The 20547-nt window shown below is 54.4% G+C and overlaps 1 protein-coding gene across 6 annotated transcripts in view; it reads left to right on the top strand.

Moving 5' to 3' along the window:
- Positions 1-20547, top strand: part of NOS3 (nitric oxide synthase 3) — a 271255-nt gene that overhangs the window by 151538 nt on the left and 99170 nt on the right. For 5 of the 6 annotated variants that reach the window (XM_063924659.1, XM_063924656.1, XM_063924657.1 and 2 more), the window contains 2 exons: positions 18213-18309; positions 19899-20047. In XM_063924659.1, the coding sequence (XP_063780729.1) occupies positions 18213-18309; positions 19899-20047 (246 nt within the window). Of the gene's footprint in view, positions 1-18071; positions 18119-18212; positions 18310-19898; positions 20048-20547 lie in introns of those variants that run through there. The other variant, XM_063924658.1, reaches the window with a different exon arrangement.

The raw sequence follows: 20547 nt of genomic DNA, 5'->3' as shown, positions 1-20547 counted from the left end.
TCTGTCCCATCTACCCCTGACAGGTACATAGTGATATATCCTGCAGATAATTACAAAACTGACCCCTCTAGTGATTTGCAGAGCATTGCTCTGTCCCATCTACCCCTGACAGGTACATAGTGACATATCCTGCAGATTATTACATTACTGACCTCTCTAGTGATCTGCAGAACATTGCTCTGTCCCATCTACCCACCTGACAGGTACATACCTCCCAACTGTCCCGATTTTCGCGGGACAGTCCCGTTTTTGGGGGACTGTCCCGCTGTCCCACCCGCGGGCCACAGTGTCCCGCGGTGGGGGGGTCAGTTGGGAGGCTCTGTCAATCGCTGCTCTGCTTAGCAGAGCAGCGGTGAATAGACTTCAGTGGAGTCAGAGGGAGAGGGAGCATGCCAGTGGCTCACAGAGCTCTGGGCATGCCCCCTCAGTGACGAAAACGGGGCGTGGATCGCGAATCCTCCAGTGAAGCCACGCCCCCTTTGCATAGGTCACGCCCCTTTTCTGGAGCACGCGCGGCTTCGCCGCGCAAGTGTCCCGCTTCACAAACAAACAAAGTTGGGAGGTATGCAGGTACATAGTGATATATCCTGCAGATTATTACATTACTGACCCCTCTAGTGATCTGCAGAGCATTGCTCTGTTGAATCTGCCACCAGATAGTTATATAGGGATATATCCTGCAGAGTATTACATTACTGACCCCTCTAGTGATCTGCAGAACATTGCTCTGTCCCATCTACCCCTGACAGGTACATAGTGATATATCCTGCAGAGTATTACATTACTGACCCTGGTGAATCTGCCCCTGATACGTACATAGTGATATAACGGCAGGCAATATGGCCACTGACCCTCTCTGTGATGTGACAGAACTGAATGAGCCTTCGGTCAGGTTATATACGTATAATGTCTGGACTCGGTGACCGTGTTACTCTGTCCTATTTCTGCTCAGTGGTCATGTGTCATCGGGGGCCTGGTCATGTGATTTGCCACCGTGCCCGACGTCACAGTGACACACTGGCAGCTGTGACCTTTCTATACCTGGGGGGCGAAAGGAGGAGCCGCTGATTGATATACTGTGTCAGGGAGGCATCAGTGAGGTGTCGATGAGGCACAGTAACCATCTGTCCAGCATCATGTGATGTCCAGATCACTGTCCGGGGATCAGTCCTCAGTCAGACACTTCATGGTGAATTTACCATCTGCTAAAGCAACCTATGACTCTCCAGCTGCTGAGGAACTACACATCCCAGCATGCCCTGCCACAGACTCTCAGGGCATGGGACGTGTAGATCTGCAGCAGCTGGAGCGTTGCTAGTTGCCTACTCCTTATGTAGGGGAAAGGGCGGTGTTATCAAGGACATTTCTGCAATCCTTCTTTGTATCTTACTATTCAGTGGCTAGTGGATTATTTGTATACGGCATAATAAATGTCCAAATTAAGAGGCAACTCACCTGGCGTTACCCCTAGATCCTCTAGATGTCACTACAAGGACCAGCATGCTATTGTCGTGTAGCTAGCATTAGGGACCACCAGTATCAGAGAAGCTTCACCGAGGTCTGGTGGCGTAACTATCTCTGCAATTATATGCAACTAGGATCTCTGGATTTTCTGTAATCAGCACGGATGGTGTAATGGTTAGCATTACTTCCTCATAACACTGAGGTCAGGGGTCAGCTCTCCACCATAGCCCTAGATGTGTGGAGTTTGTATATTCTCCCCATGCTCGCGTGTGTTCCCTGCGGGCACTCCAGCTTCCTCCCACAGTCCAAATATATATACTGGTACATTTAAACATCCTAGTGATATTTGGTGGACCCCCTTCTTTAAAGTAAACATTCATTACCTTCACAACCAGAAATAAAGACACGGAGACTTGAATTTTGGCAGAAAAATTGCTAGCTATTTATTTGTCCCTAACCAATAGCAAACCTGTAATAGAAATTTTTATTAAGATGCCGATCCAGCCGGCATATGGTGGCAGCAAAAAGAACGGCTCTATTAACCTAAATTAACCTTAAATTACTAAAACTTCGCAACGATCCTAATTTTAATACAACCATCACACACCGGTAATAGGTGACAACTCAACCCCCACAGTGACTACCCACCGCTCCTGGGTGCCCTGCCGCTGCCTTCCTGGACGGGTGGTCAAGCGGCCAATAAGTCGATGGAGGTGAGTGCACCTAAACCATACTAAACTGTAAAACACTACAGTTTACCATACAAATAGAAAACTGCCGTTCTTTTCCGCCAAAAGCGAAAGACTCATCCCCAAAGTCTTCACACCGCCACCATAAACCTACCCTAACTCCTGCAAAACGAAACCCAGATCCTCCAGAAAAAACATCATCCCCTCATTGGATAGATGTACTCCATCGCGCCGGAAAAGGTGGCTGTCTCTGAACCGACTCCTCGGGTGGCGAACCACCCTCCCTCCGTGGGACAGCACCCACTTCGCCACTGCCCCGTTCACCTTTTTCCGTGCCTCATCAATCTGGCGCCCAGCCGCCACACCCCTCCAACTCAACCTCGGCACCATCAATGAAAAAACCAACACACAATTGGTCCATGCCGCGGCCACACTTGCCAGATCTTGTATCATGGCCCACCGCAGATCCAGGGATGTCCTCTTCCCCAGGTCGTTGCCACCTAGATGGACAACCAAGACCCTCGGGACTCCATGCTTGCTGGCCTGGCTAAAATAGCCTACTCTTCAGCTCGCTCCACATCATCCCTCGCCATACAAGCCATCTAACACCCTGTGCTCCAGGCAACGCCTGAGCCCCCTCCGATGCCACAAACTTGGCCGCCCAGTACACATAGGAGTGGCCGACCACCCAAATAGCCAAATTGTCTTCAACCCAACCTGAAGGGGAAAAGAGGGGTAAAATTGATTACTAAAGCTTCATTAATTGCTTTCACCTGAAGGATCTGCCAAAAAGAAAAAACTTTTAGATCTCGCTATTGCAGAAGTCACGGCCTAGCCGATCTGCACCATGCTTCCTTGCCAATCTGAAGCGAACATAGACACACAAAGGGGAAGCTCAAAATAAATTCAAACGAAATTAAAAAGGGAGGGGGGGGGAGGGATGGAGGGGGGGGGGGGTATAAAATGGGAAACATGTAATAACTCAGCTGGAGGTGAAAGCGTAAAGACCTGCTGAGGGACTCTGATTAGACCGGATTAGCCGAATTGTAGATTAGAATTCAGTCCGTCAAGTCAGGCAAAAAATCACAAAATAACTCCAGACCCCCGCTGCCGACTCATGCCAGCAACGACGAGTAGCTAATCCCTGAGTAGGATAAAAAGGGGGAACACCAACAGACGCACAACACCATAACTCACAGCACTGGAACGACATAATACATTGCAAATAAAACAAAGCACCAAGCGCAATCCGACCTCTCATGCAACGGGGCGAATATATCGTCTGTAACTTGACGACTTCCATCGCCCCACCGCCTGGATTTCCGTTCTGGACAAACCCGCTGCCGCAGCCGGCGTCGCCGCGCCTATTCGAAAGGAATGGGTACCGAACGCAGCGGGTGGAAGGCCCAAGCCTGTCAAACAATGACTCATCATCCAACGAAACCGGTATTTCGTCACCGGCAGCCCGTCATAGTGCAATAGCCAAGACCCCTTCTTAGCGGGCCGCACCGCCACATATTGCACCGCCAGACCTACTGGGCAAACGCTCTCCTCTTGCGCCGGAACCAAGGTGACCCAGCGACCTCTCCCCACTTGGTCCGTCTTAGAGCGCCGCAATCTGCACAGCAAGGACCTCTCACCCACTACCACGTCTCCGACCAGCATGCGCGAATCTGCTCTCTTGGAAGGCGCTACCAACTCCGATACCCTAAAAGCCCCGTGGTAAGCCATTGAGAACGCCAAACTGAACAAAAGCGTCTCATACCTGGACGACGCGACTCGTCCCACCGCCGCGATGACGGCCGGCAACAAAGCCGCATCGATGGGCCGCCTCCCATCTGGAGGCGTCGGCGCTACTCACGCCCACCCTTTCATTGCCTTCCATAGAACCTCGCTTTTCGTCACATCGGGGACGCCCCGCAGCTTGCAGAAAAACGAGACTCCAGCCAAGTACCGGGATACCACCGCACGGGACCTACCGGAAACATATAGCTGCCAAATAAAAGAAAGCATCAGCCGATGCCTGCTCTTACCTTTCTGCTGACGACCTTGGACGAACTCCTCCCATTCGCTCCAAGCTTGTCCATAAGCCTTGAGCGTGGCTGGCGCGACTGACCGCAACGCTAGACCCTCCAGTCCGGCCCGATCACCTGCCAAACATAACCGGGACAATGAAAACCTTGGTCGTCGGCCTCGGGCGCCAATAACCAAAACCTCTCCCACTGTCCTCGCGACAAAGCGTCGGCAATTCCATTCTCCAAACCGGGCACGTGTTGTGCCCGGAACCATAGGTTCCTACGCAAGCACGTCAAAAGCAATTGCCCAAGCACCCGCAGAACCACCAGCGATTTTGCCCTCTGGTTATTAATCGCATGCACCACGCCCAGATTATCGCATCTAAACAATATGCTGCGATTAGCCAGCCGATCACCCCAGACCTCCAACGCTACCATAATGGGAAAAAGTTCCAGAAGCACCAGATCTTTTGTTAGACCCTCGCTATGCCATTTTGCCGGCCAGGATGCCGCGCACCAAGATCCCTCCAGAAAGCAACCGAATCCAGAGGCACCTGCTGCGTCGGTGAACAGCTGCAACCGCTCGCTGCCCACCGCTGGCGCTTGCCATATGCACACTCCGTTGAAATCCTCCAGGAACGAGGCCCAGATGGCCAAATCCCTTTTTATTTCGGAGGACAAACGCACGAAATGATGAGGCCTGGCACACCCCGCCGTCGCCCTTTCAAGCTTCCGGCAGAAAACCCTGCCCATCGGTATTACCCGACAAGCAAAGTTCAGCATGCCCAGCAATGACTGCGCCTGACGCAGCGTGACTTTACGCGAACCTTCGAACCGGCAAATGGTCTCGCGGAGCTTTGAAACCTTGTCCCAGGGCAGGCGACACTCTCCCGCTACCGTGTCAATTTCAATCCCCAAAAATGACCAGCAGGAGGCCGGGCCCTCTGTTTTGTCCGCGGCCACAGGAACACCGAAATGGTAAAAGAGAGCTCGGATGCTAAAAAGCAAGTCGCCGCACCTTGGATCATTTGCCGGACCCGCACACAGGAAATCATCGAGGTAATGGGCAACCCCGTGACCCCCTGACGAAGACTCCACGCACCAATGAAGAAACGTGCTAAAGCGCTCGAAAAATGAGCATGAAACGGAACATCCCATCGGCAAACATTTGTCGATGAAATACTCCGCCCCAATCCGAAAACCCATAAAACGGAATGAGTCCGGATGCATTGGCAATAACCTAAAAGCTAACTCAACATCAATCTTAGCCATGAGGGCCCCGGTCCCGAAGCTGCGGACCATCCCTAGCGCCTCGTCAAATGACTGATACACCACCGAGCAATGAGCCGGCGGTATTGCGTCGTTGACCGACGCCCCCAACGGGTAAGACAGATGCTGAATGAGCCGAAAAGCGCCTGGAGTCTTCTTCGGAACCACCCCAACCGGAGAGATGACCAAATCATCCACCGGGGGTGACCTAAACGGTCCCTCCATCCTGCCCAACCTGACCTCCTTATCCACTTTCTCCCGTAGCACTACCGGCAAGGCTCGGGCAGATTGGAGGTTCCTCTGTGCCCGCACGGACACTTCACTCGCAACAGGCAAGCGAAAACCAAACTTAAAACCGTCAAACAAAAATTTTGCATCCCCTCTATTCGGATACAAGTCTAACCACCGGCCCATCGTATCCAACTTAATTGGCGTTGGAGCTCTGCGGAGCGGTCCCGCTCGCTGCCTGCCTGGGGTACGCTTGCTTACCCCGAGTCCCCTGTCGCCCGCCTTTGAAACAAGAGGAGGCTGGGTGGGCTCCGCCACACTGCTGGCAGGAGTGTCGAAAACGACACTGCTTGCCAAAGGAACATGTTCCGCTGTTAAACGCGAAACACTTTCCTCGTGTGGCAGAACGCCCTCCCGCGCGAACGGCCAATCCACCTGTCCTGGCAAATCCTCCGTCCGCGCCGGACCCCTGGGCTGATGCCCCTGCGCGTCGCCCGCCCGCCCCCTGTTTCTGGGGCTCCTCCTCCTGTTGCGAGGCCCGGGTTACTTTGAGCCAGACCTCCACATCCTTAAATCCGAAGTCCATGACCCGTAACCCGTCCTGCTTCTCCCGGAACTCCTGATCATACCGACGCCACTCCGATCCCGAGGATGTGCGCTGCATGTCGTGTACGAGATGCGGATACCGGATGACATTCATGTGCTCTTCCGGCCTATCCTCCAAATAGCACGCCGCAAACACCCAAAAACCTGCCAGCCAATTATCGAAGGACCTGAAGGCCTCGGCTCCCATGCCCTTCTTTGCGGCCGCCGCCTTGTAATCCTTCTTCATGGCCCTTGTTAACACGAACACGTCCACGAAGTCACCCCTCCGGATCTTCTTGCGGCAGCTGTCCCGCAGCCCCCGCATTACTGCGGTGTAGTCGCAGCGAACGACCCCTGGCAAATCGCGGCGCTTTTTGGCCCTACGAGCTTCCTCGCTGATCCGCTTGCGCCGCTTACGCCTCTTCTGCTGCTTTGCTGCCCGCTTGGCAAATTTCTCCGCCCTCTTTTTCGCCCTAGAAGTGCTACTTACTTCGGACGCCTGCGACGACAGAGAAGATGAAGAGGAGGAAGACGAAGAGCTGCGCGAACTCGAGCTCGTGGGAGAAACCGATACAGACTGTACCAACTCACCCGATGACGTCGACCGCTCCGACCTGGCTTCCTCATCCGATTCAACCCATACATCGTCCTCCACGGAGTATGCCATCCCTACTTCCTCGTGTTCCCCTGTAAAAGACAAAGCAGAGGAGGAGCCAGCCCGTGCCCTCCGCGTGTGGGGCGCTACGGCTGCGCGCCCTTGCCCGTCCTGTTCCGGCCCTAGCTCCAGCTCCGCCGCGGCCGCCCCAAGCTCCCGGCAGGCTCGTGCCATACGCTGCGCCGCTGAGGCCCTCCGCCTGCCGGACCCGCCTGTCCCCGTAGGCTGGCCGGAATTCCCCGCCGCCCTCGGGGAGGCTACTGCGGCCAACGGCCCCAACGCTTCCATTACTGTGGCCAAGGCCGACGCCAGCGCCCCGGGAGGAACCTGTCCGCCGCGACGCTCGGCAACGGCCCCCGAAGAATCCCCGTCCCGCGCTTGGGCGCGATCACGCTCCCGCCGTCGGTCAAACGTGACCCGGGGACCCAACGCCGTCCGCCTCGGTGGGAAAGCGGAGGCCCCCCTGCCGGACCACTCACTTTCCCCTTCCGAAAACGCCTCCTCCCCGAGCGGATCAGAAATATTCCCTGAACCTGGGGAGGATCCGCTGCAATGAGAAGCGGCGCGTGACGCGGCCCTGCGGCCGCTAATCCATTCTCTGTCCCCCCTCCTCCCCCGAAGGCCGCTGTATCCCGGCTCCGGTGAAGTGGTATGGGGAGACAGGGAAAACCGCGGCGCAGCTGCGCGGGTTCCCCCGCGCCCTGCGCGGTCCGCGGTGGGCTCGCGCGCATACTGTGCGCGCGTCCCCCGACCGCTTGCTGCCGTGACCGCATCCGCCTGCCCTCTCCCCTTGCTGATTTTGCCGCTCAGCGTTGTCCCCAGTCGACAAACGCTGCACCCTCCTGCTCCTACCTCTCCCCCTGCCGGAATCTGGCAGCCGGGGAGTTAATTGCACTGCCAGAGGTGCTGGCGGTGCCGCTGCGCGCACACGTGCGCTGCCGGCGCCGCCCGAGGCGAGCGTGGGCGCGCGCGCACCTCGTGCGCGCGTCCCACGTCCTCCCGCCAATGATCCGCCGGCCGTTGTTACCAACCCAGCCGCCGCGCGAGGCTCCAGGACAGGCCCCGCGCGGCGACCATCCGACCCCCGTCGAGCCCTCTCCCCCTGCCCGGCACTGTCACCCGGCCGCTGCAAGGGGGGAGAGATCGGAGCCGCTCCTGCATCGCCATCCGAGCGTCCCCCGCGCGCGCCCGCGGGCGCCCGACACCACCCCGGACTCTGCCGCTCCAGGAGGCGAGGGCCGATGCCCGTCAGCCTCCGGACGGCCTGCCAGCACCTCCGGTCTCCCACTCCGCCCGCGCCTGGCCGGCACGGCCGGCCCGGCCCCCAGCGGCGAGGCCGACCAGGCCCGCCGCGCTACGCCCGCGTTCGTGGAGGCCCCGGGGGACGGAGCCCCGTCCCCCAGGCCACCCACCTCATCACCCGGCCCAGCTCGATCGCCCGAACCGCGGTATCGAGCCGGAAGCCGGGCAGAACGCTGAGGGCGGGCGGACATACTGTCAGGGATATAACCCGGCAGGAGAGGAGAAATACAAAAGTGGGTTACACTGATATAACTTGAAAAATGTGGGACACAATGTCTGCTGCTGCAGCACTTACCCCACAGGCAAAATCCTCACAAGAGAGAGATTTAAAATGGCCTCCCCTTACTTATATATCATGAACCCTCCCCATCACAAAGGGCTGTACTTTCTTCACAGCTAGATCCACTCCTCACCAGATGTTTAACTCTTTCCTTTCCTATGCAGTCAATTCTCTCTCCAATTGGCTCCAATAGCCCTAGTGAGTAAGTGTGTGTACATGGGCAGACTAGGTTTGGGTGTAGTCTTATTGCTTATACTCAGAGGCGTAACTTGGCTTTTTGGAGCCCAGGGCAAGATCAATAATGGTGCCCCCCCCCCCCCCAAAAAAAAAAACTACAAAAGGAAAGTATGAGCGCACACCATCGGTGTCACTGTATATAAAAATGTCAGGGTATGTAGTTTAGATGTAGGTGCAGTGGTCGAAGTGTGATTTTTTTTGAAGGGGGAATGAAATAGTGAAGGTAGCAATTATGCGCGCGTGCTCCTGAAAAGGGGGCGTGGTCACTCAAAAGGGGTGTGTCCTTCAGTGTAGTAGGACCCCTTATACTATCTAGTACTGTTGCCCTTTTCACATTATAGCACACGGTATGAGCCGAAATTCACATTATAGCACACTGTATGAGCCAAAATTCACATTATAGAGTGAGGGGATCCTACCCCCTTAATTAACAAGGCATGTGGGGCACTGTGGTGAGGGGAGCCTACCCCATTAATTGACTAACTGCAGAGTTTAGCAACGGAAGGGTTGCAGCCGTTTCTCACCTCAAGCTGCGGCACTTCTGCCACCTCCGACAGTCCACGTCTTCGGCGGCACTGGGTATGCACCCTTTTCAGTGTGGTCTGCTGCGCTCTGAAGGGGGTTCTTCTCTCCTGCTGCAGGATCCCGATGTGCGCCGTCCTCCCCGCTGTTACTGTCACGGTAAGCATTAGTATCGTTTACCGCAGAGGCCATTTACTGAGGCATATGTGTTAAAGCTCGAGCACTGAGATGCCCTTCTCACCATACAGCTGTGTGGCCGAGCCGAGTGGGGGGACAGCCAGCAGCAGCAGCAGCAGCATGCCGGATATCAGCAGCCGAGAGTGCGGGCTGTACATACTTGAGGCAGCTGGATATTCAACAGTGCTGAGAGCCTCCGGTGCCCGCACCCCCGGAGCTGCAGTACACCGCAAGAGGACACCCATCCCCCGAACCCTGCGTAGCCCAAAGCCGGCAGCATGTTGAACGCAGAAAAAGCCACTTGTTGCCGGTCAACATGCTGCCGATCTCCGGCTTTGGGCTCCACACCGCTCCGCAGGTGCCTTACAACCGGCACCCTCGGCTGCTGATATCCGGCATGCTGCCCCTGCTGCTGGCTTTCCACCAGTTTGGCTCCGGATGGTGAGTGAGAAGGGCATCTCAGTGCCCGTGCTTTAATACGTATTCCTCTTTGGTAAATGGTCTCTGCGGTAAATGGTACTAATGCTTACCGTGGCGGTAAGCATTAGTACATCCCGCCCTATAGGTGTAAAGCCAATATCAAACACACACACACAGACTGCCCCACCCCCTTATTTACACACACACACACACTGCCCCACCCCCTTATTTACACACACACACAGACTGCCCCACCCCCTTATTCACACACACACACACACACACACACACACACACACACACACACTGCCCCACCCCCTTATTCGCACACACACACACACACACACACACACACACACACACACACACACACTCAGACTGTAGATTACACACACACACTGACTGGCCACCCCAAACCCCACACACCCTCTCCCCCATACACACTGGACTGCAAAAATTACACTCACACCGTCCCCCCTCCTCCCCACACACACACATATACACACACACTGGACTGCAAAAATTAACCCCCACACACACTCACACTGTCCTGCAGCCCCCCCCCCCCCCCCTTCCCCCACCACACACACACACACACACTGGACTGGAAAAATGAACACACTCGCACTGTCCTGCACCCACCATCCCACCACACACAAACACTGGACGGGAGAAATTAACACACTCACACTGTGCTGCACCCCCCCCCCCCCCCCCCCCACACACACACACACACACACACTGGACTGGACAAATTAACACACACACTCACACTATCGTGCCCCCCCACCCCCCCCAAACTGAGCTGCGGCCTGTTCGCCTGCTGTTGATGGCCCACATGTTGAGGGTGCAGGAGCCGTTCTCTCAGTGGCCGCACTCCGGGGGCTGCGCCGGCGCTCAAAGTCCTTATCCCTCCTCTGCAGTCCACACACACTGACCGCCCAGGCCACACTGTGTGCAGCCTGCAGTACACCGGGAAGACGCTGCAGGGACTCTCCCACCGCCACCGGTGTCTCCTGTCAGCTGGGTACCGGCCCCTGTCAGCCAGCCTGGCTGCTGTGGTGGCAGCAGGCAGGGCGGGCACGGCCAACGCCAATCCGGGGCCGGACATGTGCCTGCTGGAACTGGAGAACTTCCACCGACCATCACCCCGGAGAGCAGGGGGAGCTCCCTGCCCAGCACACAGCGCGCTGCCCGGCTCCGGATACACGGAGCTGCACCGCTCTGCCAGAGACCCTGCCCCTGCCTCTGGGTGGATGTACAATCCTCAGCAGTGCTCTGAGACTGTACACACCGAGGACCCGCTGCCCCGCTCGCTTCCATCTCAGTTATTTCCACATTTTGGCTGGTTGCGCCGGCGCCGCCGAAACCCTGACGCATGGGGCGAGCGGGCCGTGCAGGTGCCGGTGGCGCCCCCCTCTGCTGGGGCTGCCACGGCGCCCAGGGCATGTGCCCTGCTCGCCCCATGCTAGATACGCCTCTGCTTATACTTCTAGGTGTGCTGGGGGAAACTTTTCTCTTTTTCTTGTTTAGAATAACCCCTCCAAGTCATGCACCTGAGAAGTATTGCTAAACTGATTGAACTCGTACAACTTTATATTGGTGTGTATGCATTGCCCAGGTGTGTACCTGCATTGCCCAGGTGTGTACCTGCATTGCCCAGGTGTGTACCTGCATTGCCCAGGTGTGTACCTGCATTTCTCAGGTGTGTACTGTACCTGCATTTCTCAGGTGTGTACTGTACTTGCATTTCTCAGGTGTGTACCTGCATTGCCCAGGTGTGTACCTGCATTGCCCAGGTGTGTACCTGCATTTCTCAGGTGTGTACTGTACCTGCATTTCTCAGGTGTGTACTGTACTTGCATTTCTCAGGTGTGTACCTGCATTGCCCAGGTGTGTACCTGCATTGCCCAGGTGTGTACCTGCATTTCTCAGGTGTGTACTGTACCTTCATTCCTCAGGTGTGTACCTGCATTGCCCAGGTGTGTACCTGCATTTCTCAGGTGTGTACTGTACCTGCATTCCTCAGGTGTGTACCTGCATTGCCCAGGTGTGTATATGAATTTACTAGGTGTGTACCTGCATTTCTCAGGTGTGTACTGTACCTGCATTTCTCAGGTGTGTACCTGAATTTCTCAGGTGTGTACTGTACCTGCATTCCTCAGGTGTGTACCTGCATTGCCCAGGTGTGTATATGAATTTACTAGGTGTGTACCTGCATTTCTCAGGTGTGTACCTGCATTTCTCAGGTGTGTACTTGCATTTCTCAGGTGTGTACCTGCATTTCTCAGGTGTGTATATGAATTTCCCAGGTGTGCAGATTTCTCTCACAGCTTCCCAGGTGTCATAGGATTCCCAGGTGTAGGTGGTAACTCCTTATGGGTATATTAAGGGAATTTTAGAGGCACAAAATGGTTTGGACAGGTGTACATGTTATTGTAATATGTGTGCAGGTAACAGGCGTGTGGCTGGTGTGTTTGTATAGTATGTAGTATGTCACGATACGATGGTGGGTGGCCTGCAGGCTTTGATGCTCAGGGATGGCGGTCATAGTAGTGGTGACGGAAACCCTAATCTAGCAAATCCTCTGACGTCAGTTTCCTGAATATAACAATGAGAATCCTGGCACCTTTCTCAGCTGCTGGCAGCGCGTAACCCAGCTCCTGTGTGATGGGAAATGACTCGGAGCTACTGGAACTGACCTCCTCCTTCCCACAGTCATGCACACATGGGAAAAGTGCAAGCTCTTGAGACAGGAGAATAAGATAACGAGTTTGGCACAAAATCCTGGCAGTCAGAATCCAGACAGATCTCGGATAGGAATTTTCACCCTATCACTACTCCTAACCCTACCTCACCCCTCCCGCAACCTAACCCTAACCTCCCTCCCGCAACCTAACCCTAACCTCCCTCCCGCAACCTAACCCTAACCCCCCTCCCGTAACCTAACCCTAACCTCCCTTCCTTAACCTAACCCTAACCTCCCACTTCCCGCAACCTAACCCTAACCTCCCCCGCAACCTAACCCTAACCTCCCTCCCGCAACCTAACCCTAACCCCCCTCCCGTAACCTAACCCTAACCTCCCTTCATTAACCTAACCCTAACCTCCCACTTCCCACAACCTAACCCTACCCTCCCTCCAGCAGTCTAACACTAACCTCCCTCCTGCAGCCTAACCCTAACTGTCCCTTCCTGCAACCTAACCCTCTGTCCCCTCCCGCAGTGTAACCCTAACCTTCTACAACCTAACCCTAACCTCTCCCCTCCCGCAGCCTAACCCTAACCTCCCTCCCGCAGCCAAAACCTTACTACCCCTCCTACAGCCAAAACCTTACCTCCCCTCCTGCATCCTAACCCTAATCCTCCCCTCCCGCAGCCCAACCTTAACTTCCCCTCCTCCCACAGCCTAGCCCTAACCCCCTCCTCCCACAGCCCAACCCTAACCTCCCCTCCTCCCACAGCCTAACCCTAACCTCTCACCTCCCGCAGCCTAACCCTAACCTCCTCTCCTGCATCCTAACCCTAACCCTCCCCTCCTGCATCCTAAATCTAACCTCCTCTCCTGCAGCCTAACCCTAACCTCTCCCCTCCCGCAGCCCAACCCTAACCTCCCCTCCCACAGTCCAACCCTAACCTCCCCTCCTCCCACAGCCTAGCCCTAACCCCCTCCTCCCGCAGCCCAACCCTAACCTCTCCCCTCCCGCAGCCCAACCCTAACCTCCCCTCCCACAGTCCAACCCTAACCTCCCCTCCTCCCACAGCCTAGCCCTAACCCCCTCCTCCCGCAGCCCAACCCTAACCTCTCCCCTCCCGCAGCCCAACCCTAACCTCCCCTCCCACAGTCCAACCCTAACCTCCCCTCCTCCCACAGCCTAGCCCTAACCCCCCCTCCTCCCACAGCCCAACCCTAACCTCCCCTCCTCCCACAGCCTAGCCCTAACCTCCCCTCCTCCCACAGCTCAACCCTAACCTCCCCTCCTCCCACAGCCCAACCCTAACCTCCCCTCCTCCCACAGCCTAACCCTAACCTCCCCTCTTCCCACAGCCCAACCCTAACCTCCCCTCTTCCCACAGCCCAACCCTAACCTCCCCTACTCCCACAGCCTAGCCCTAACCCCCTCCTCCCACAGCCCAACCCTAACCTCCCCTCCTCCCGCAGCCCAACCCTAACCTCTCACCTCCCACAGCCTAACCCTAGCCCACTCCTCCCACAGCCCAACCCTAACCTCCCCTCCTCCCACAGCCTAGCCCTAACCCCCTCCTCCCGCAGCCCAACCCTAACCTCTCACCTCCCACAGCCTAACCCTAACCCCCTCCTCCCACAGCCCAACCCTAACCTCCCCTCCTCCTCCCACAGCCTAGCCCTAACCCCCTCCTCCCACAGCCTAACCCTAACCCCCTCCTCCCGCAGCCCAACCCTAACCTCTCACCTCCCACAGCCTAACCCTAACCCACTCCTCCCACAGCCCAACCCTAACCTCCCCTCCTCCCACAGCCTACCCCTAACCTCCCCCTCCTGTATCCTAACCCTAACCTCCCCTCCTGCAGCCTAACCCTAACTGTCCTTTCCTGGAACCTAACCCTCTGTCCCCTCCCGCAGTGTAACCCTAACCTTCTACAACCTAACCCTAACTGCTCCACTCCCGCAGCCTAACCCTAACCTCTCCCATCCTGCAGCCTAACCCTAACCTCTCCCATCCTGCAGCCTAACCCTAACCTCCCCATGACACAGCCTAACCCTCGCCCCTTCTCCCGCAGCCTAACCCCAGCCCATTCCTCCAAATGTCCCTTTTTGGGGGATTGTCCCGCACATGGGTTCTGGTGCCCTGCGGTGTTGGGAAGGGGGGGGGGGGGGGGGGGGGGGGGCACACACCGCAGACTGTTTCTCATGACAGAGGTGACAGACATGACTTGCTGCAGACGCCGGCACAATACAGCGGAGTCCCTCCATGTGTCCTTGTGTCATGCACAGAGGTATAGTACCTGGACATACGCCTGTAAGCACTTGGTGCGCCCCTGGGACAGGGAATTCTGCTACTTCCCAAAAGCCATTTGTGTCTTTTATATTGTAGATGTTCTAGTGGTGGTGTTGCCCATAGCAACCAATTACATTCTCTCTGTCATTTGTCTATTGCATTCTAGAAAATGATAGATGGAATCTGGTATCAGCATGATGTCATCGCTATAGGCTGCCGCTGTATATATCCCCCTCCATGTAGGGTGGGAACGTATCTGGAGCATCCAAGTACTAAGAAGCTTATCTCTCTGTTAATATTTGCGGGATATCCCGGACAACGGGTGTTTCCCCACAGATATCACCCTGGAGGGGTCACAACAGATATCTCCCCTCCATTTCCAGCCACAAAGCAGCCCCCCCCCCCCCCCCCATTGCAGTCTGCGCGCGTCCATCGCTTGCACATGTTCTAGTGGCATAGAGGAAAGAAATCCCCGTTGAGGTAGCACGTGGTCTCCTGCAGCCCACCGCCATCTACAGATGGCATTAGCACTGACAGCTAGCAGAGAGCCAGAGTCTACTGGGCCCGCACAGAGCGGCACACGGGCCCTCTCTTCCCTAAACCGCCCTTCCGTCAGCGGCAATATCATCTGCCAGATGGATTATTTCTTTATGGGGGCCGGTCAGGTTCTGTGAGGTTTCTACCACTCATCATGTGACCTGTTCCCGCATCTGTGCGCCAGGAATGGGTCAGGTGACCTTCTGTGTATGCCGCCATATATTCTGTATAGTGACTGGGGGAGCTGTTGCTGTTGGGTACACTTGTTGGACGGGAAGAAATGGATGTTTTTGGCATTGATAGTCCTGCACCTCACACATAATGGTATCCGTTCACATGGTCGACCATGTTATGGTCGACAGTCATTAGGTCGACCACTATTGGTCGACATTGACATGGTCGACATGGACACATGGTCGACACGTGAAAATGGTCGACACATGAAAAGGTCGACATGAGTTTTTTTTACTTTTTTTTTCTTTTGGGGAACTTTTCCATACTTTACGATCCACGTGGACTACGATTGAAACGGTAATCTGTGCCGAGCGAAGCGGTAGCGGAGCGAAGGCACCATGCCCGAAGCATGGCGAGTGAACGCGGTGCACTAATTGGGGTTCCCAGTCACTTTACGCAAAAAACTACACCAAAAAAAGTAAAAAAACTCATGTCGACCTTTCCATGTGTCGACCTTTCATGTGTCGGCCATTTTCATGTGTCGACCATGTGTCCATGTCGACCATGTCAATGTCGACCAATAGTGGTCGACCTAATGACTGTCAACCATAACATGGTCGACCATTCATACCGGAACCGGGTGATATAAATGTTATTCCAAGGGACGATGGCGAGGACAGAACTAGTATAAACACTTCCCCGCGTCTCCAGCCATATTATGTGAGACGCGGGGAAGTGTTTATACCAGTTCTGTCCTCGCCATCGTCCCTTGGAATAAAATTTATATCACCCAGCCTGTACATTATCACCCGGCCTGTACATTATCACCCGGCCTGTACATTATCACCCGGCCTGTACATTATCAGCCGGCCTGTACATTATCACCCAGCCTGTACATTATCACCCGGCCTGTACATTATCAGCCAGCCTGTACATTATCACCCGGCCTGTACATTATCAGCCAGCCTGTACATTATCACCCAGCCTGTACATTATCAGCCGGCCTGTACATTATCACCCGGCCTGTACATTATCACCCATCCTGTACATTATCAGCCGGCCTGTACATTATCAGCCGGCCTGTACATTATCAGCCGGCCTGTACATTATCACCCGGCCTGTACATTATCAGCCAGCCTGTACATTATCACCCGGCCTGTACATTATCAGCCAGCCTGTACATTATCACCCAGCCTGTACATTATCAGCCGGCCTGTACATTATCACCCGGCCTGTACATTATCACCCGGCCTGTACATTATCAGCCAGCCTGTACATTATCACCCGGCCTGTACATTATCAGCCAGCCTGTACATTATCACCCAGCCTGTACATTATCAGCCGGCCTGTACATTATCAGCCGGCCTGTACATTATCACCCATCCTGTACATTATCAGCCGGCCTGTACATTATCAGCCGGCCTGTACATTATCAGCCAGCCTGTACATTATCAGCCAGCCTGTACATTATCACACGGCCTGTACATTATCACCCGGCCTGTACATTATCACCAGCCTGTACATTATCACCCAGCCTGTGCGGTATCACCCGGCCTGTACATTATCAGCCAGCCTGTACATTATCACCCGGCCTGTACATTATCACCCGGCCTGTACATTATCAGCCAGCCTGTACATTATCACCCGGCCTGTACATTATCAGCCGGCCTGTACATTATCACCCAGCCTGTACATTATCACCCGGCCTGTACATTATCAGCCAGCCTGTACATTATCACCCGGCCTGTACATTATCACCCGGCCTGTACATTATCACCCATCCTGTACATTATCACCCGGCCTGTACATTATCACCCGGCCTGTACATTATCACCCATCCTGTACATTATCAGCCGGCCTGTACATTATCACCCATCCTGTACATTATCACCAGCCTGTACATTATCACCCGGCCTGTACATTATCACCCGGCCTGTACATTATCAGCCAGACCGGCGATAGTTTTTTTAAAACTGCAGCAAGTGATTTGTATTTTACAAAATGGACCTTGTCACTGTTATCACAACCGGGGCTGAATAGGTCCCGGCGGCCTCGGCCTCAGGCTGCTGTCTCTCATAGCGACCTGGTGAAGGTTCTGCTGAAGGAATCGCTGTGACAGTCACTGTCTTTGAGGCCTGACATGTGGATTAGAATGTTAGCTCTTGCGAGTAGCGCCCTACAGTAACTGCTTCTTCCCTCTTAGCTGCTTGGCATACTGTACGCTGTAACCGCACATGTAATTGGGTATACACAGTATGCCGCTATGTGTGCCCTGCTTTGTACTTTCGCTCCGCACATCACTGTGTAACTTTGTGTCGCCACTAAATAAATACACCTAGTGATAATATAATAATAGGTTTATGTAAGGATAGACAGACGCCCTCACACAGCCGCAGAGGGGTAAGAGGAGGAGCCAGGGGTAGCGCCAGGATCTCTGCGGGGAGCACTTACTGTCCTAGAGACTGAGGTAATAGTAAGTTATCCATACTGCGCAGAGAACATTCCGGACACCTATAGAAGCAATCGGACGGTTGCCCCGGTACATGCAGGGGTGATGGGCCGCTTTGAGGGCCCCTGCTCTATGAGGTGGGCTTCATACAGGTCACATTATATCACAGCCCCCTATATATCAGTGTCCTAGTATACCGGCTGCTTCTAACACGTCTGTCTTCTCCTCCAGCCCGGCCAACGGAGGCCAGAACCAGAAATGTCTCCGCACCAAGAACTGGGAGAACCGGACCCTGTCCTACGACACGCTGAACGTGCAGGCTGCCCAGGTAGGGATCAGGTGGGGAGCTAGCCCCATACTATGTGGAAGGGAAATGGTGACGCAACAAGCACTGCCAATCCCTTCCAATCTTTGGTTGGTGGGGTATGCTGGGACATGTAGTTCTGCATACATATATCTGAAACATAGACGCATATTTTAAAACAAAGTTTCATTGAGTAAAGCGCTCACAGAACTTAATGCAGAGCTAAATATTCTTTCTTCCATGTAATCCAACGGGAAATTCTTCTGTTTGTGATTCAATGGGAAATTCTTCTAGAATTCTATGGAAAATTCTACTGTCTGCAATTCAATGGGAAATTCATTTGTCTGTGGTTCAAGGGGAAATTATTCTGCCTGTGATTTAATGGGAAAATCTTTTGTTTGCAATGGGAGGAAACAAAAAAAAAAACCCTAGATAAACCGACCACCCGTCACTTACTGATGGTGACCTGGATGGACCAGGATTTCCTTTATGCGTCAGCCAATCACAAGCAGCCTGCATAAGGCGCTGACCATTCCAGGTCACAGCCATTCAGTTGCCTGCGCTCTGAGCGTGCAGTCGCGTTGGCTCTTACGCCATTTTCTCCCTCTGGATTACAGAGAAAAGTCAGAAGAATTTCCTGTGGGATTACAAGGGTTCAGGAGGAGAGAGAATGTTTTATTTTATAGTAAAGTGGTGATTGAGGGTCTGAGACGTGGTTTATCGTTAATTAAATACGGGAGTGTTTTATTGGAAGAGGCGCAGTGCTATCCGGGGGCAGGGCTGGTGGCTTCGTGTTCTACCGTCCCATACAGGCGACAGCCCTACAGTGGTCTCCACTACGCCAAGTCGGCCCCACAGTGGCCTCCACTACGCCAAGTCAGCCCCACAGTGGCCTCCACTACGCCAAGTCGGCCCCACAGTGGCCTCCACTACGCCAAGTCAGCCCCACAGTGGCCTCCACTACGCCAAGTCGGCCCCACAGTGGCCTCCACTACGCCAAGTCGGCCCCACAGTGGCCTCCACTACGCCAAGTCGGCCCCACAGTGGCCTCCACTACGCCAAGTCAGCCCCACGTTCATGTTTTCTCTGTTATTGTGGGATCCCAGCTCTGGGTCAGGGCACCCTCTGGGGTAAGATGGGAACGCTACCCAGTTAATTACTGATTAATATTCGGGTTTATACGACGGTAGATTCCATTCCAACAGCCTAGGGAGGAAAATGTGGCGATGACTGTGGGGAAATATTTCCATTTTTTAAAAATATTGTTGCTTTTATTTAAAAAATGTCCCTTCCCCTGAATCTTTTTGCCACACCGAGTGGTTGGTTCAATTAGGAGTGAGCGGAGTAAAAGTGCCGCTGCTATGGCGTGGAAACACCGGCAACACACCTCCTCTCACCTGTCACCCCCACCTCACCCTAGACTCGCTGATTTTTGAGTCCGGGGCTACTGTGAGTGCGGGGTATGGCGTCACTCGTGCCGCGAGCTGATTCACACCTTATTGAATTCACCCCAAAATGTTGCATGAACGGTAGATTGCAGGTAACACTGCTGTAGGCTTTCCATGGGGCGGTAACACCGGACACAATGTTCCTCTCTGATGTCTCACCCATAGGATGTGGCCTGCACCAGAGCGCGGTGCCTGGGCTCCGTGATGTTTCCATCCCAGATGACGTGTCCTCAGCCGCAAGAAGCAAAAGTCCCAGAAGAAGTTCTCCCCAATGCCAAGGACTTCATCAACCAATACTACACCTCCATCAAACGGTGATTGTCCAACAGCGATGTCTGCGCAGCGAGCGGGTGATGGACCCGCAGTATAGGGCCTCCGATATATATATGGTTACATAGGGGAAGGGGGGTAATAGATTCGATTTAGAGTCAGAAATCTCTGCATAATGCAGCAAATGCCCCTTCCTGATACCCCTGGGATGTGGGTAGCAGAGTAACAATAAATATTCGGATACCCCCTTAGTATTAGTAATTTAATCTGGCGCCATTTTAGAATTAAAAGTGTCTCCCCTATTTCTTCTTACATTCTCCCCAAATTACTAATGACCCGTCCTCTTGTTCCTGGCCTGGTCTGACATAATACAATGGAAAAATAAGATTTTACTTACCGATAAATCTATTTCTCGTAGTCCGTAGTGGATGCTGGGGACTCCGTCAGGACCATGGGGATTAGCGGCTCCGCAGGAGACAGGGCACAAAAATAAAGCTTTAGGATCAGGTGGTGTGCACTGGCTCCTCCCCCTATGACCCTCCTC

The sequence above is a fragment of the Pseudophryne corroboree genome, chromosome 5 (assembly GCF_028390025.1).
Source record: "Pseudophryne corroboree isolate aPseCor3 chromosome 5, aPseCor3.hap2, whole genome shotgun sequence".
Lineage (NCBI taxonomy): Eukaryota > Metazoa > Chordata > Amphibia > Anura > Myobatrachidae > Pseudophryne > Pseudophryne corroboree.
The sequence above is the reverse complement of the archived record's forward strand: the minus strand, read 5'-3'. Positions and strand labels throughout refer to the sequence as shown.